Below are 16,649 nucleotides of genomic sequence, written 5' to 3' on the forward strand. Positions count from 1 at the left end.
TTATAGCCAATTCAAGGCAACATCTCTAGAATGAAAAGAAATGCGTGGGTAAATCTTTACAGCGTTGTCGGGGTGGGGGAAACACTGGTAGCACAAGATGGACTGTACAATCTACACTGGCAAAGCATTTGTTTATTTAACTTTAGTTTCTCTACACATCTGTGCCCAAACTGGTGCAAGATGATTAGATGGATTCCACACCTGATATATTTTGTATAAAACAGTTGTTTATAGGATGTACAGGATGCAACGAGGCGGCTTAGGTCCAGGGATGACTCCTACATGAAATGGGGTCTGATCAAGGGTGGAGATGGGAATACAGGAGGTTCTGGGTTCCTGAGTCTCAGCCCAGTTTCTAGACGGCGAGCATGACTGTCAGAAAAATTGCATAGAGGTATAAGATACAAGGGGACAAGAAGATCTCATCATGTAGTTATCGCATCATAACACAGTGCCAGAAGTATAAAATGTAACCCTTTAATTGCAGTATAGTGGTGAAGGACCCATTGTGGAGTTTTTTTCCTTCTTTACAGAAAACAAAAACATGTTTCCAAACTGAGCATCTCTAAATGAAGCACTGATGAGATGAGCTACATAGTTGGATAGCTGCACAGTAGAAAATTAACTGCGCCAACGAGAGTTCCTCCAGAAACGCCGCCTCTACGACGCACACAACGATTGCACCGAGCTGTAAGAAAACAATAACTCATGAATAAAAAATAAAACTAACAGCATCCGATGAGTTTCCTCCATATCGATGACATCGCCCGAGCATTCCTTTGTATTATTAATGTATTAACATTAAAGCTGAACTTAGTAAGGAAGGGAAAAATCACGTGTGTAACAAGAACTGCGCAACTACAAACGACCCTTCATTTAAAATGGGTTTTGAACCAGTTTAGGCATGCGTAATGAGGAAACAGTGGCTATTTTAAACCTCAATTTTACCAACAATATGCAGGCAAAACTCGGTCCTTAAAAAGAAGCAGTGTGGTACAGACACTAGAATACAAAATAAAATCCCAACTTATGAGAAAAAAATAATAATAACATAAAAATATTTAAGAAATCTAAAACAAGAATAATGAATGAGTCCAGCTTTGTTATTTGACATAGAATAATTTCATTTTTTGTTAAAAAGGTCACTTTTTTTGCTCAGATTGCGTTTTCAGCGCAGTTTTCAGCGAGGCCAATGAGTCACAGCCTACCTTTCACAATTACGGTAAAGCTTTTTGTATTTCATGGTAGCACATTTTCAGGGAAATAATCGGGGCTCAAAGGACACAAATCTAGCGCGATATTGACGTGATGTTCGTGATGTAAGGATTTTCAATTAAATACTGAATGCATAGAAAACTTTAAGCTGCTCATCTAAAGGGGAGATAGTGAAATTCAGCTGTCTGCTGAAAACAATATTTCACATTGGTTAGTTTAAAAGTTGTGTTGGCAGACTGCTGATGCAGTAATGTGTACTGCTTTTGGCACATATCTTATTCTTGAATATGGGGGATTAAACAAACAAAAGACAGAAGAAAAAAGAGAGAGAGGGAGAGATTGGGTAAATGAGTTTGGTAAGAAAACTATTTTCTGTCTCAATTTCAAGTCAGCAAGACTTCAGCAGCAATCTGGACTCTCAGCGTCGGACTCCAAAAACTCTCTTCCCTCCGGGTGTTACAGACCACTTGTTCCGCCTGTCCTGAATCTTCTGGAACATGCTGCTGGCCCCTCTCCACTTCTCTCTTTTATACTGCTTTACTTTCTTCACCTGTTAATAAGAGGAAAAGGGGACAAATTAAAATTAAATAATTGCATATCGTCTCGGAGAAGTATTTTAGTTGTTAATAATCAAAATACTAAACAGGAAAGCAGGGTAAAAACTGGCCATCATAGAGAGAAATAGGGACGCTGTGTTGTTTAATAACAGAGATTACAACAACACATTTTTAGACAATCTTTCCAGGGATCGTACTTGATTGCACAATATACATGCAAAGTGTCACAAGTAACTGTTTAGGTCCCAAGAGCAACAACGTGTCTGGTTAGTGGCACTAAATTTGCCTGTGAAATGACAAATGTAACCTTGACCTCATGCACGTTTTGAGTAAAGACCCATTAGGTGATCACTGTGTGCAAGTTTCACTGAAATCTAACGAATTCTAATGCAGCAGTACAGATTCTTGTGAACTGAACAGACAGACAATGACTTTTTTCATGTTGCATTTCACCCCTCACCTTTCCCCTGTCGAAGTCTTCATCCCACTCGTCGATCACAGTGTCACACCTGGCATCGCGGGCATCTTCAATGGCATCTCTGCTGACAGCAGAGACCTCACCATCCCAACTGAGGACTAGTGAAGACAAGACATTGACACCCTTTAGGGTCTTTAAAAACACATTTTCTTTAAAATTGCATTTAAAAACACAAATACGACTCTGCATCTCACCATTGGCTCCGTAGGCTTTATCCGAAGCGTTCCTGAGCAGCTCTTCTACCACACTACTCGTCTTTTTCCCATCCCAAGCTACGGGTGCAGCGCGGGTCGAGCCATCTGATGTACTTCCATCAGCCGCTGGTGCCACGCTGCGCTTGTAGCCGTCCTTCACTTGGCTGTCCCACACTACCACTGTGGCTGGGAATTGAGAAAAAACAAAACAAAACAAAATCACAGAACTGTGATTAAATCTGACATTCTCAAAATGCAATGAGTCACACTCTGCACAAAAGTAGAATAACTGGTCACTCCACAGAAAGGCTGAAAGGCTGCAGAGGTGCAAAGTGATTTTGTCAAATGACTCCAATCAAAATTTTACATTGACACTCCACAGGTAATCGATGTAATGTTAAGTTCTCGCTCACACACCTGTGCTTTCTTTGTTTATTCTGTCCTTCTCCATCGTTTTCTTTTTGTACAGGGGCTCCGATGCTTCAGTCTCAGCATCAGGACAATGCTTGCTCTCCTCCCACTGTTGCATCTCTTCTTTTAGCCTCTTCTTCACTTTTAATTTCTTTTTTACTTTTAATAAATCTCCTGTATCTTTCTGGCTCCCTGTGGGCTTCATCTCAGAACTGCTTCTGGGGGGAAAAGCAGATGAGAGATCGAGGTAATGAAAGGCATATAGCAGAAGCAACTACTTTGTCTCACTCTTAACCCTTAAGGGTGAGAAGATCAAATATTTAATGAAAAAGAATCTTATTTCAAGTCCTTTATGAGAGTTATGAATAATGATAACACATTTAGAAAAGTTCTTGATTCCTAGAGTCAAGCCAGTAATGTAGACTTTCTGAGAGCTTTACACACGAACTCAACTTCAGGTGAAGAACAAACATAACCAGACTCGAACCAACCTTTCTGTTGTAGAGCGTGCAGACGCTGTATCCTGCAGAGCGTCTCCTGACTGACCCACATTGTCTTTCTTTTTCTTCTTTTTCTTCTTCTTCAACACACAATCCGTTTCCTGCTTTTTCCGGTTTGACTCACACTGCGATGGAGTTGTAGCGGATAACTGAGGCTTTTTCTTAGACTCTTCTGCACTGGACTGAGGGGTCAGGCTCCACATGCCACTCTGACACCAGTCCTCCTCCTGGCTTGACGTGTCCAAATGAGACGAGACACACGCCCGCTCCTTCGCCTTCTCTCCGTCTTCGTCCAGCCGCTTTCGCTTCTTCTTTTTCCTCTTGCACCTCTTCTCGCCATCGGACTCTGCTGCAGTGCACTGTGTCTGTGGAGCTGGGGATGTGACTGGCTCTGGGACGCTCTCCACCTCAGAATGCCGCCGCTTCTTCTTCTTCTTTTTGTGTTTGACATTTTGAGCGGGAGGGTCGTCAAGGTCTGGTTCTTGAACCACTGAGTTGAGCTTGTTGGAAGACTTGGGACTCTTTGGGCCTGGACAGTGAAGACCGTTTGTTTTAGGAGGAAGGCTCACGCTTGGCTTTTGCAGTGTGGAGAAAAGGGACTGTTTCTGAGGACTCTGCAGTTTGAAGGATCCAGTTGAATGGGCTAAAGGTGATGATTGGACTTTACATGAATGGAATGGATCAGCTCTGGAAAAGAAATAAGGATCGTCTTTGTTTTTGGGTGTCAAAATTTGAATGGATACACTCACATTAAGAGTATACTGACCCCCTAAGTGGCAGAGGACTGTACAACTCAACCATGCCTAGTGTGAGTATTCGCAATACGAAACAGGTTTCCATATACATACCTGTGAGTGGGAGTGGGTGAGGCAAGGGTGAGGGAGTTAAGTTGATTTTGACGCATGGGGTCACTGGACGGCAAACGGGGCAGAACATCAATGCTGTTCGGACTCCGGCTGCGAGCCTGCAGTTATCGACATAAATAAAAACTTGGTGGTCTAAAGAAAATAGCCATGAGTGTGACAAAAATAAGGAAGAGAGTAAATAAAGGAAAAAAACAGGGTGATTAAAAGGATGATTGGGGGGGGGTGGAGAGAGGAAAACAAAGTGGAAAGGGTATGGCAGAGAAGAATTAGAAATGATTAGGAAAAAAGAACAAACTAAAGGAAAAGAAGACAAACTTTAAACAAGTGCTAACATGTGGTTGATTAGACAGTACACTGGAGAAATAAGACATTACATAAAAGGCATAAAACGTAGCACAACACCACTCTTTAACTTGCCTGAATAAAAAAGACTAATTGAAATCAACGGTGCAATTTGTGACAGCAGGTGTGGCGTTACACGACAGGAAGCAGAATTATTATGAGTTTGTAGTAAGACAGGAAGTGAGGCAACTGCTGTGGATGGGGATGACGTTCACCTTCTTGGCCGACAGGGCAAGCTTCTTGGCAGGTGGAGGTGACATGGTGCTGGTGGCTTCAGATGTGATGTTGCCGAGAGCCGGGGGTTTAATTTTTGCCGTCTTCTGCTCCTCTGTGCTCTGAGAGCGCTCCACGCTCCTTGCTGGAGACGCCAGGCCGCTGGAGCCTTTCCGAGGAGTGGAGGGAGTCTCTCCTACTGGTGCACTTTTGGGACCAACGGAGTCCTGGTCCAGAGAGAGAAAACCACAGGTGGCGGTTATGTTTTTGTGAAGCTGCAGATCTGATCTTTTACATCAAACATGGCTTCTGAAATGTGAGAGAATCCTTGTTTTCATGCTACTGTAGACTGAATCTCTGTAGGAAAGCATGTTTCCCTAAAGAAATGCCACTGCTTTTCACAGCACTCAAATATTTTGAGTATTTTTATTACCTGATGATCAAAATTAAAAATCCCTGTCAAGATTTCACCCTTAATGTAACATTTGTATTCATGCTTGTTGACTTTATACCGTACCTTTGACTCAGTGGTGTCAGCAGAGGAGGAGTCAGACAAAGACTTAAATGAGGTAGACGCTGCCATGCCTCTGCCTTCTCCACCTTGTTTTTTATCTCCCTCCGTTCTGCTGACCCCGTTGTTGGAAGGGGTCGGAGTGCTGCTGCGGGATGGCAGCTGGCTCTGCGAAGAGGGCTTCTTCACCTTCTTGAAAGGTTCCTCTATAACTGCGGGTCCACCCGGCAGCTTTGGCAGACCGTTGGAAGAGGATGTCCAGTTGGACAGTCGGGGCTGTGGCTGAGTGCTCACACCGTTCCTGGAAATGGGCAAACCCAAACCACCGTCCATCGACTGGATCTTGCGCAGCTGGGCTGGCTCAAGTTTCTATCAAGAAAACGAGGACTTTTCTTACATTTTTTTATCCAGAATGTTAAAAGCTAGAAAGTTTAACACATACATTTACTATTTTACAAAAAGCCAAATATTTCTTATACCTTTTTCACCTGTGGGGAAGAGAGAGGCCCGTTCAAGTTGGACCTCTTTATCTGTTCCGATGGTGCCGTATTCTTCCCGGAATACAACATCCCCTGCTTGGTGGTCTGCCCATCTGCATTTTTCTTGGTTTCAGGTATCCTTTAACACACAAACACAGACTCTAGTTTGTTGGACTGCACATCCAGGAGGTACAGACATCTTTTTTGATCTCTTGCATCACTCGCTACCGTCTCACCTCAAGTAGAAAAGCACATAAGCCTGCTGGTTCAAGACCACTTTGATGTTACTTGAGTGCACCATTGAATCATTCATTTGGTACCATTGTCCATTGCTTGCCTGTGAGGATAAAAGAGAGAAGAAACATAAAATAAAGCCATTTTCCCTGTAATGATAACTAAAGCTCTCAAATGTTAATCACTAGTTTAGCTGTGAAAGGGATTTATTTACTTTTAGCTTTTAAAAAGGAACTGAGAGAAACCAATGTGACCCTGACTTTTGGTGAAGATCGATATTTGGCAAAAACTGGCAGCTATCTGTGTAAATGTGTTGTACTGGTATATTCGATGGATACAGCTTGTTATCCAGGTCTGCTATGGTAAGCTATTAACAATCCACTCTCTTGTCCACATATAGTCACTTCTGACTCCAAAAAACTGACGTATTAATGGGAAAGTTTCACAACAAGCTTTCACAAACAGTGTAGAAAAGGAACTTTAAATTCAGATCGCTGACACCTAATTTGTCACCTTTCCCCATCGGAATCCACAAGACGGAGTGGAAGGATTTTTAAAGCCAATTTTCCTTCACGTTCCTGTCACACGCACACTAAAAAGATTGTTTATCTATACCGTCTTACCTTCACATAGCAGTAGTAGTGTCCAGCATGACAACTGTAGCCTGAATGCACCAGAACAGCATAGAGGCCGTACATGACAGGATCGCCTGAGCTCTGAGACATGTAAGGGCGGATGTTTAGAAATTCTGGGTAACCAACATCCTGAAAAAGAAGAAGAAAATGACAGAAAGGTGTGAGATATATAGAGGAATGAGGCAGTTTTGCTAAAAATCAGTCCGTGTCGTGAAAATTCTTTAACCTTTGTTATTTTTCCACCGCTGAAGTTTGCAAACCTCTTCAGTGAAAGGGTGAGTACGCTGGATGTTCGATGCACTGTGAAGCGCTTGGTGGCCGGCACTTTCTTTTTGCACCTGAAGAAGACGAAAAATAAAAATTATGACGACACTCTTTAATCTTTTTTAATTTTAAGACCTTTTCCCCCAAAATTTTAAGATTTACACTCACCACTGACTTTGTTAGATACACTTGTTCAACTGCTTAATGTAAACATCTAGTCAGCCATTCACATGGTAACGACTAAATGCATTTAGGTACGTACACATGGTCACAACGACCTGCTGAAGTTGAAACTGTGCATCAGAATGGAGAAGAAAGGCGATTTAAATTACTTTGAACGTGGTTTGGCCCGTCTGCCATCAACAACCAGTCTATTTCGGAAACTACTGAGCTACTACAGTTATACTGATCTGCATCACGGATGTGCTACCAACAAATCTGCAGCTGTGTGATGCCATCATGTCAATATGGCCCAAGAGGCACCTTGCTGAATACGTGCCACAAAGAATCAAAGCAGCTCTGAAGCCAAAATGGGGTCCAACCCAGTACTAACAAGGTGTACCTAATGAAGTGTCTGGTGAAAGTATTTTGAATCATTTCTGACTACACGAGAGGGGAACTTACTTGGCACACATGTAGGCATTCTCTCCACTTAAAACATCTGGTTTAACAAACAGTTCCAAGGCTCGCACTATGTTTGCTGCTTGCTAAAACAACACAACAGAAATTACGTTACCAAACTTTCCAAAGACAGAAACATGAACATTTCCATGAAAATAAACGTTATACAATAAGGAGATATCGTGCAACATACCCGAATCTCAACGGCGATATCCAGGTAAGGATCGTACGTATCTGAGACACTTTTACAAATAGAGCATTTTACTGAAAGGCAAAAAAAACAAGTCTCACTCTTCTGACAGTACTTGTAAGTAAAATCTGTTGAAGCTGCAGCAACCTCAGTTCAATTTCCTGTAAACATGAAACTGTCAGGCACCTCAAAACAACCTCATCTGACTATTAGAGCAAACTTTAAGGGGAAATTCCTTTTACATTTTAACTTGTTTCTATTTTTCCATTATAGAACAAGCGAAACTCTTGAACCCACACAAAAGAGAGCCCTAAAATTACACGAGCTGCTCCTTAATCTCTCACTTTCAATATGAAAGTTAATCATAATGAATGTCTCTTTTAATAAGATTTAAATTCAATTTAAATTAGAATATTTGAGCAGTGGGTTCTTAAGTAAAACACAGAGATTGTCAAAATTTAACTATTCAATATAGTTTTTTCTCTAAAAAAATAAATAAATAAAATAATTACACAGGATACCTGCATCTTAAGCCAAGGTAAGATACACACATATGACACCTCTCTGTTTTCCATGCATGACTAAAAAGATTATATTAGCCTAATTTAGTATATTGAGTATTAACCTGCATCAAACCATTAAGACTTAATCTGAGCTGCGTGTTTATTCATCAGTCAATACCTCTTGACCTGAGGTAACCTCCAAAGATCTGGTGAACCAGTGTCGTGGCCTGGGTCTGCCTGTCAAGCCTAAAAACACAAAGACAAAAGTTAGTCATGTAATGACTAATGACTAAACAAATATCATAAGAAGCATAAATCCTTACTTCGGATAGCCATTGAGACAGGCTTTCTGCATGGCATCGATGGTGTACCGCAAAAATTCATGGGCGTCCTCTTGACTACCAAAGCGAAAATGTCTTGCAATTTCTGTGGACGACAAAGAGCCCGTCAGATTTCATGCTTTACCAGAGTTACATTTTTCCTCTAGCCTCGCACTTACTGAGACAGGGAGGCTCAGAGAAAGGCGTCTCTCACTTTCCAACTTGTCAATAATGTTCCTTGTATTTGATAAAATGTTGATGAACTGCAATGACCCACAGGCTCATTAAAGAAATAGATCAACCACTGACTACCCAGATTATCTGACTGAGGCCACAGACATTTGTTACATATCGTGATTTCTGACAATAAGTGAAAGCAAAGCAAGAAACAGAGGTTCATTCAAAATAAAAAAAACCTAACAAAAAATTCATTTCTTATTTATAGCATGACAGCTTATCACTGATAGACACCAAAGTAAACCATTAAAGGTCACAAATTGAAGTAATATTTTCATTGTTAAATAACAGAAAAGTTATTGTTTTCCATAATTTTCTACAGAAATGTTTTTATTTATACACAAACAAAATGTAAAAACTGAATTTTGCTGTTAATTCAAAGATTTTTTTCTATTATTTTTTTATTTATTTTTGTTGTTGTTTTAATTACACGTCAAAGATCAGGAAGGAGTTACAAGTGATTTTAATGTTTACAACTTTATTTCTTATAGACAGTCTAACAGCAATGCTTTTTACTTTCATTTACTACAGCAGCATTTCTTTACAATGCAGAAACATGGAGACTTAAGGAGAACACATCAGGTTTTTTTTAAATGGTCATTAGGTGATTGACCGATTTGTCTGACCCACTGAGATTTAACTGAACTGGCCCACAACGTAAAATTAGGTTCCCTCTATAGTCTTCATAACAAGAATAACTGATTATAGTCATTTAACTATTAAAATATGACACGGCACATGTGCACACTTATAAAGTGAATGGCTAGTACAGATAGTAGTGATGTACAACAATCAGTGAGCCGATTCATCGGCTCTCTCTCGGCACTCAAAGGAAATACATGCATGTCGAGGTAATATGATAAATACCACTCCTTTTATAGGCTGGCACTATACTCTTCCTACACTGGCAAACTGGACAGTACAAAACTCTAGCAGTCCTTTGTTTCTTCCTTTAGAAACTAGCACCTCCTGTCCTTTGTGGCCAGTCTCTTTAGCTACACTCCAGCCATCCAAGTTGTCATTTTCCCCAGACAGGTTAACAGTCACACTTTTTTGTAACTATTATAGAAACAGGTTAGGTCAGCACATTCATTTCAAACAGTGGGCTGGCTGTTTCACTATAACTACATAAAGGTCCTTTATCAGGAAATACAGTACACCCTGCAGCCAATCAAACTAGAGCTTTCACCCAGACCAAGGCATAATGACCCAATAAACATGTTATGGTTACAGAGCGGCGTCTAATCTGCAGTAAGAGTCTCATAGTAGAGATAATGTACCCTACTGTTATTTCCTAATGGAAAACTGGATGAGCTAATAGAATGTGGTCATCAACATATTCCCAGCATAGCACCCCTGCACATTCACAACAATGAGTCACCCGAGAGTGGGGAAAAAGGAATATAATACATCAAGCACTAATGATCTATTCCAGGCACTTCCAGGAGAGGAGAGAGGCAACATCTTGAAGACATTAAAGCTGTGGGCATTAATACTGGTGTGTCGTGTTTTTATTTTGTTTGTGAAACCTCAGCTGTGAGATCTGGTGGCAGTTCAGGAATCGGCAGCAGTAAGCTCTTTTGTTTTTGTGCAGTGATATGGCACTGTATTAATGGGCTTTAGAGTTGGATTAGAAATACCGAGGTTGATATTTCAATGTGTGCATTTAAACTGTTCCAGCATTAGCGGCACATTTTAAGCTACAGAGGAGGCCACTAGCTAAATCAATGTATAAAAAACCTGAACACACATACAGCGCATCCTGAGCTCTGATGGGGGGGGGGGGAGAAAGCAGGTGGCCTGTACATTTTTGTGCTAAAGCCCGCAGTCACAAGGAGACAGAAAGGGCATTGGGAAAGGAGGGAGGCAGAGAAAATGAGGCACAGGAGGTGGAGACATGATTGCAGCAGCACATAAGGAGGAAGCAGCCAGGTAGGGAGGGGACTAGGGTGCAATGAAACTACAGCACAGTAACTCGCCGTGTCAGGGCACTACTCACACCTCATCGCTACTGTCTACGTGGGATTCATTCACTAACTGCAGTCTCACTGCTCCACTTCTATACTGCAGTTACTGCCCATTGTTGTCATACGGGACACTGTTGCAACACATTACCCTTGAGAGTAGCCAACCAATAAATGTGACGTCTGAGATAAACCTAGAAGGCATAAACTGCTCAGGCACTGTTAAAGGAGGGCGATCTTACTTTTTAAGTCTCTGATGAAGGAGACGGGCTTAATGGCGTTGCCTGTGTTGGCGAAGGCTTGGATGATATGGTTCTGCATTACACAGATCATACAGAAGCCTGACTGGTGACCTGAACAACAAAGAGGAAGAGGAGTTACACATAACATAAAAGTATAAGCAGGTGTTAGCATTAAATACAAAAACAATACCTTTAACTCAAATTTAAGGGTTAAAAGGCATTCCACAAACCAGCTGCTGCTATGTTAATCTTTTATATAGAGTCTGTTTGAATGAGATGATCAAAACGAGTAAAAAAAACAAAAATGCTCCAAATAATAAATGTCTTGATGCATGCACAATCATCCAGGTAAGGAAATCCCTGGATGATTGGGAGCTCAAAATAAACTAGCTGAACCAAATGAAGCTACACTTCTTGTTTTTCCTTCTTCAGGCACACACAGGGATATAGGCCAGGTAAAAGTAATTCCCCAAACTGTGTGAGAAACTGTTAGTGTTTAAAAAAAAAAAAAGAAAAAAGAAGAAGTAGTAAATGGGATAGTAAATCTACTCACAGACACGGCTGTGCTCCTTTGAGAGTAAGTAGTTGGCAAGTGGCGGCGTGTAGGTGAGACACTGCACTGTGGAATTGAGGAAGCAGGTGTTTCCAAGGTTATGGAGGCCGGCTCCCACCCTGTACACACGCTCCCACTTAAGGGTGATCTTGTTCCCCGGAAAGAGCATCTTCTGCGGAGCAGGGATCCCATCGCTCTGGCCCCCGACCACATTCTCTAAGACTAAAGAAGGGGTACAGGCAATTTTGTGACATTAGCCGAGGACAGAACGCCAGAACTGAGCTTTCAGGGTAAGCATCAAAGAACAAAAGGTCAAACATGGAAAATGTCAGGCCATCAAATTCTGCTCAATTTTCAGTTCATTTTGAGAGCTTACCTTGCCTCTTAATTTGAGCAGGCTCTGCAGCTTTCTGTGCTGTAGCACCCTCAGTCCTAGGATTGAGGATCACATACTTGTTCTTTAGGCTGTCGAGCTGATAGGAGAACCCCTTGGTGGCAGGCTCAAACTCTATTTTCTGCAAAAGGACCTTCTTGGCAGAAGAGGCCAATAGCTTGTTGAGGTCACCCTCATCGCCTGTGTCCTTTCGGCCAGGTTTTAAAGCCTCCTTGAGTTTATCCACTATCGGCATTGTTGGAACATCACTGTGGGGACAAACAGATTGGGTGTCAGCATCACTTCTCAAGACTGCACAAAAAAAATAAAATAAATAAAAATGTACCATTTCAATGATATCAATGACATGCCATCCTTTTTTTTTTATATCTGCAAAAAATGCTCACACAAAATTACTTTGTTTCAGAGTTAAACATGAGCAAAATTAAACCTGCAAATACAAGTTAAATTGCTCTCATAGCTAATAAATTAAGCTCGTTTGTTTGCCCTCCAGTGGGTACCTCTCTAGGCACATTTTCTGACATCACCTTACAAGAGAGATAAGGACTGAGTGCTTCCAGCTGGGTCTTGGCAGCTGTCCCTGCAGTTATGCAAGGCATCAGATGTAACATAGGGTGGGGGAGTGTATGGGATAGGAGAGGGAGAGCATTTATGCTTACACATAAGGTGTGAGCAGCTGTTGTTAACTGTCAAATTACATTTATACAACCAATACAAGTCACGTTTTGACCTAATCAAATTTTTTGTCATCCTCTCGACTCCAGTGAGTGCATAATCAGTAAAAATGTAGCTCCTTAAATTTTGTCACAACAGTTAGAGATCTACATTAACAAGTAATAACAGTAAACCTAAAAGTGTTTTCCACGTACTGTTTCTACACATAAAAAGCAGCTTAATGTACACAAAGACCATTTTAGTGTTGAGAACTGCTGCTTTACACCAGGCAGCTGTAAAGGAGCTCTGATTCAGGCTGCTAAACTAAACAGCTGATGAAGGGTGTTAGTCGATCAAGTTGACTGGCCGGCTGACTGCAGCGGGAAGAAATGAGGAGATCAAAGTCCAAAGGAAAGAGTGACACATTGTTTACACAGCTGATCATTGCAGTTAACAGAGAGAAACTCCAAACTACTGGAGCATTAGAGGGTCGGAGAGTAGGTGACCTGCAATCCTCTCGAGTAACACATTCAACTATCAATCGCTGAACCTGTGACTTACTTTTTAAACTTACGAGTAAGCTATTATTACACAGCATAGCAACGCCATATTTTGATGGTGAGTGTGTAAAACATTCAATCTTCTCTCAGTTTACCCATACAAATGATACCGTCCCCCCCAGATAAAGACAACAAAACATCTAAGGGAAAAAAAACAAACAGAAGCAAAGGCTACATCCTAGAGACAATACAGCACTACGACTTACTCATCAGAGTAGGCAGTGACGTCATGAAGAGGGAAGGAGGGCCGAACATGCATTGTATGCACAAGGGCATGCTGACCTTCACGTGCTGCTGATACTGATACAACTAAGAAGCACAGAGCCCACAGGGAGAGGGAGCTAACTGCAGTGATGCAACCGTCCAAACAGGCAGCTCTGCTGATGCGCTGACCAAAACACGGATGTTTAATCCGATTGTGTCACATTACTGATAACACAGAAACTTTCTGACTGCTGTTTGGGATATGCTGGTTGCATAACTAACAAATGATGCTATTTAAGAGATGGGTCATTTTAAGGTGAGTGAAGGTTTTCACAAACAGTGATAATCTGGGAATAATTACTTACACCGATGCTTAATTTGAAAAAAGAAAAATCTAAAAAAATCGATTAAATCCAAAAATAAAACAAATACAATTCCTCGTCTTGTCAACTCAAGCTTACATCAAGCATAAAATTACACTGGTAAAGCTTTTTAATGTTAAGAGTACTTCAGATATCTTAAAGCCAACTTTAATAAGTTTCCACTTTATGTGGTAATTTATGTTAGCACGGCTTTGTTTTCTGTTCCACTTTCCATCAATGCCCTTTGCCTTTTTCGTTGTACATGTACCATGACAATAAAGGGCTATTCCATTCAATGAAGGAAGGGATGTACACAGGCAGACAGTCATTAAGCGTAAGGTCTTGTTAAGACATTTTGCCTATGTAATCAATATGTAGTGCAATGTCAAACTAAACAATACGACTTAAAGCCTATTTACAGGGGTTTAAAAACTTATAACCTGGTTGTTTCCGATTTTAAAAGGTAATCCTCACACTGATATGAAAATATTTTATTCAATTTGTAGGAACACAACTGATATTGAACTTAAATTTAGATGTTTAGAAAACTGACTTGTAAAGGATAGATTGACTCCATATTACACAGTGAAAGTTCGGAGAACCTCAGTTTGATCCTGAGAGTTCCTTCTGGGATTGCATCACGAAGGGCATCCTGTGTAAACATGCGGCGCGATCGTTTCCGAATAAGTGAGCAACCAAAACTAGCTTTTACTTTTGTAGGATAGATTGCAGCTGAATTAGTTTATTAAGTGCTTTTATGGACAGTCAATAGCAGATTATGTTAGCTACTAATATTTAAACAAAGAATAAAAAAAAAAAAAATGTAGAGACAGTGGGATTACTTTCAAGTACCCTCCAGTGAATACTTGCATTACCCAATACTGACTCTTTATTTGCATTTCGTAAACTATGTATACATAGATCGTGTACATATCCTGCCTAAACTACTGCTGGATGCAGGTGACTTCAAGGCTACCAAAAATGTTGAATTATGAACAACAACTATAGAACAAAAAAAAGATCTTTAATATGAGGTATTAGAGGCATATTTAAAAAAAAGATTCTTTTTGAATATATAGGAGGCATATATATATATATGAGGCAATATATCATTAAAAAAGGGCATTTATTTACAAGGGGTCACCACAGCGGGTAGCTTTACATGTTTTATTTATTTATTGTCTTGTTGAGCCACAGAAGCTTTGGATAATTAACATTACTTACTCAGCATAATTTATCCCTGAAATAATTAATTCTCAACTACTACTCAAACGACAGAGGAAAAAAAAATCCATAAACTATTAAAACAAAACACCAGAATATGAAAACATGCATTCAGCCCTCACCTTCTCCCATATCTGTTCTAAGTCACCCACCACCACTAGAGGAGCATTGGGTCAAACCCACTGCAACACCACATGGTGCTTCCCACAGGCAAGAATTGCTCTAAAAAAAATCTGCCATCCTATATGTTTTTAAAACTGAGGGTTCAGATCACTCTTAAAGAACTTGCTGCAAAGGTTTGTCTAATGACACCAAAAAAAAAACCCCAAAACTGGACTACTCCAGGTTTAATATATAGATCTACAAAAAGCTACCCACTCGCTTCAACACACTCCCACAAGCACACTCAAAGTGTAGAGATTTCACTTCTTAAATCCCACAGCTTATTGTTTTGACCTGCTTATAAATCTACCTGGACGCATAATTTAAGCTATTTTGAGGTCTTGTTTTTTCTAAATGTCGTTAAGAGCTCCATGAAGTAGCCGGTGTAGCTGCTCACCTACTGGTCCCACCACTATGGGCCAATCACCAAAGCTTGAATGCTAGTTTGCTTATCTACAGCCGCAGCTAATCTCGCCCTGAACCGTTTAAAATTTATACAGGAAGCGTCGCTAAATATCGCAACTGCTCGATATTTAATCGTTTATCTGTCCCTGCTGTCGACTGATTCGTGTTCTGCTATTCAATCGTTTAACAGTGGAGCAACGCGGTTAGCAGCCAAGCTAGCTTAACGTGGCGAAAGCCAGCCTCCCTCAGTGCTGCAATGTGGTTAGCATCCCAGCACCCAGGTAGCTAACAAACCTCCCTAACCGCCACATCTCGCCTCTTAGCCCAACGACAGCACCACGTAAACAAGCAGCGAACAGATATTACACGAATACGCCTTTCCGTTCACTTACCTTTCACTCAACGGGACAAAATAATTTAAACTAGAAGCCTCTGCTTCCTCAGATGAAGCTCTTCAATCTAGTATTTTCGCCCATGCTGCATTATGAGAGGGCGATAGAAAAAAAATGACTGACAGGAATCACGGACCAATCAGAGCACAGGTCACGCTGTAGCCGAAAGGTTCAGCCAATCGGCGCTTAACGTGACGTCGACCTGTCGGGAGAGGGCTACACGTGACTTCCAGCCAGCGCTGTTTACCATTGATGCGCGATACCTGATTATGTTTTTATATAACAACAAAAACGCGCGGAAACATGGCAGGGCCTGAATCACACCGCTACTCATGCTCATGAAAATTCCCAGAGGAGGGCAAAAAAAACAAACACCCCCCCCCCATTTTACATTTTTAATTATGCTGTTTCATTTGCTTTTCTTTCTAAGATTGCATTTCATTTGATTGTCATTGCAAAGACCAGCAGTGTTATCCTAAGAGTAGGACATTTTAATGTTAGAATAGTAACGCATTTAAAATCTACAGTGAAAAAGGATTGCATGCTGTGAAATGCTGAATGGACTCATGTTTGCTTGATCTGGGCACATGGATTGGCTCGTGAATGTCACGTTGCTGTTGTCTCCAGTAGGCGGCAGTAGATTGCCTCAAACGAGTCTCTAAATTACAGATTTAGTAAGCTAAAATGATGCATGATGATCTGCACTAAATGCACATTCCTAGGCATTTAGATTTAGCAGCAAAGTGTGCTTGCTGCATGTACT

The 16,649-nt window shown here is 40.9% G+C and overlaps 1 protein-coding gene across 2 annotated transcripts; it reads right to left on the bottom strand.

Annotated features, from left to right (window-relative positions):
* Positions 1-463: 463 nt before the first annotated feature.
* On the bottom strand, positions 464-16,023 carry usp36 (ubiquitin specific peptidase 36). Of its 2 annotated transcripts, none has more exons than XM_005936169.2 (20): positions 15,887-16,023; positions 11,906-12,171; positions 11,530-11,751; positions 10,977-11,087; positions 8,537-8,639; positions 8,392-8,459; positions 7,714-7,784; positions 7,524-7,606; positions 6,862-6,973; positions 6,624-6,764; positions 6,003-6,103; positions 5,767-5,905; positions 5,294-5,656; positions 4,779-5,003; positions 4,204-4,319; positions 3,347-4,042; positions 2,862-3,070; positions 2,445-2,630; positions 2,233-2,348; positions 464-1,765 (listed from the first exon to the last, which is right to left on the bottom strand). In XM_005936169.2, exons 2-20 carry the CDS (start codon positions 12,156-12,158, stop codon positions 1,634-1,636), a joined length of 3,447 nt encoding a protein of 1,148 aa, XP_005936231.1. In that variant the 5' UTR covers positions 12,159-12,171; positions 15,887-16,023; the 3' UTR covers positions 464-1,633. The 2 variants fall into 2 exon arrangements, with proteins under 2 accessions (XP_005936231.1, XP_005936230.1); XM_005936168.2 differs by having other exon boundaries at positions 2,862-3,073.
* Between the last annotated feature and the right edge of the window lie 626 nt (positions 16,024-16,649).

This window comes from Haplochromis burtoni, unplaced genomic scaffold (genome assembly GCF_018398535.1).
Source record: "Haplochromis burtoni strain Fernald_Lab_line unplaced genomic scaffold, NCSU_Asbu1 Contig_209, whole genome shotgun sequence".
NCBI lineage: Eukaryota > Metazoa > Chordata > Actinopteri > Cichliformes > Cichlidae > Haplochromis > Haplochromis burtoni.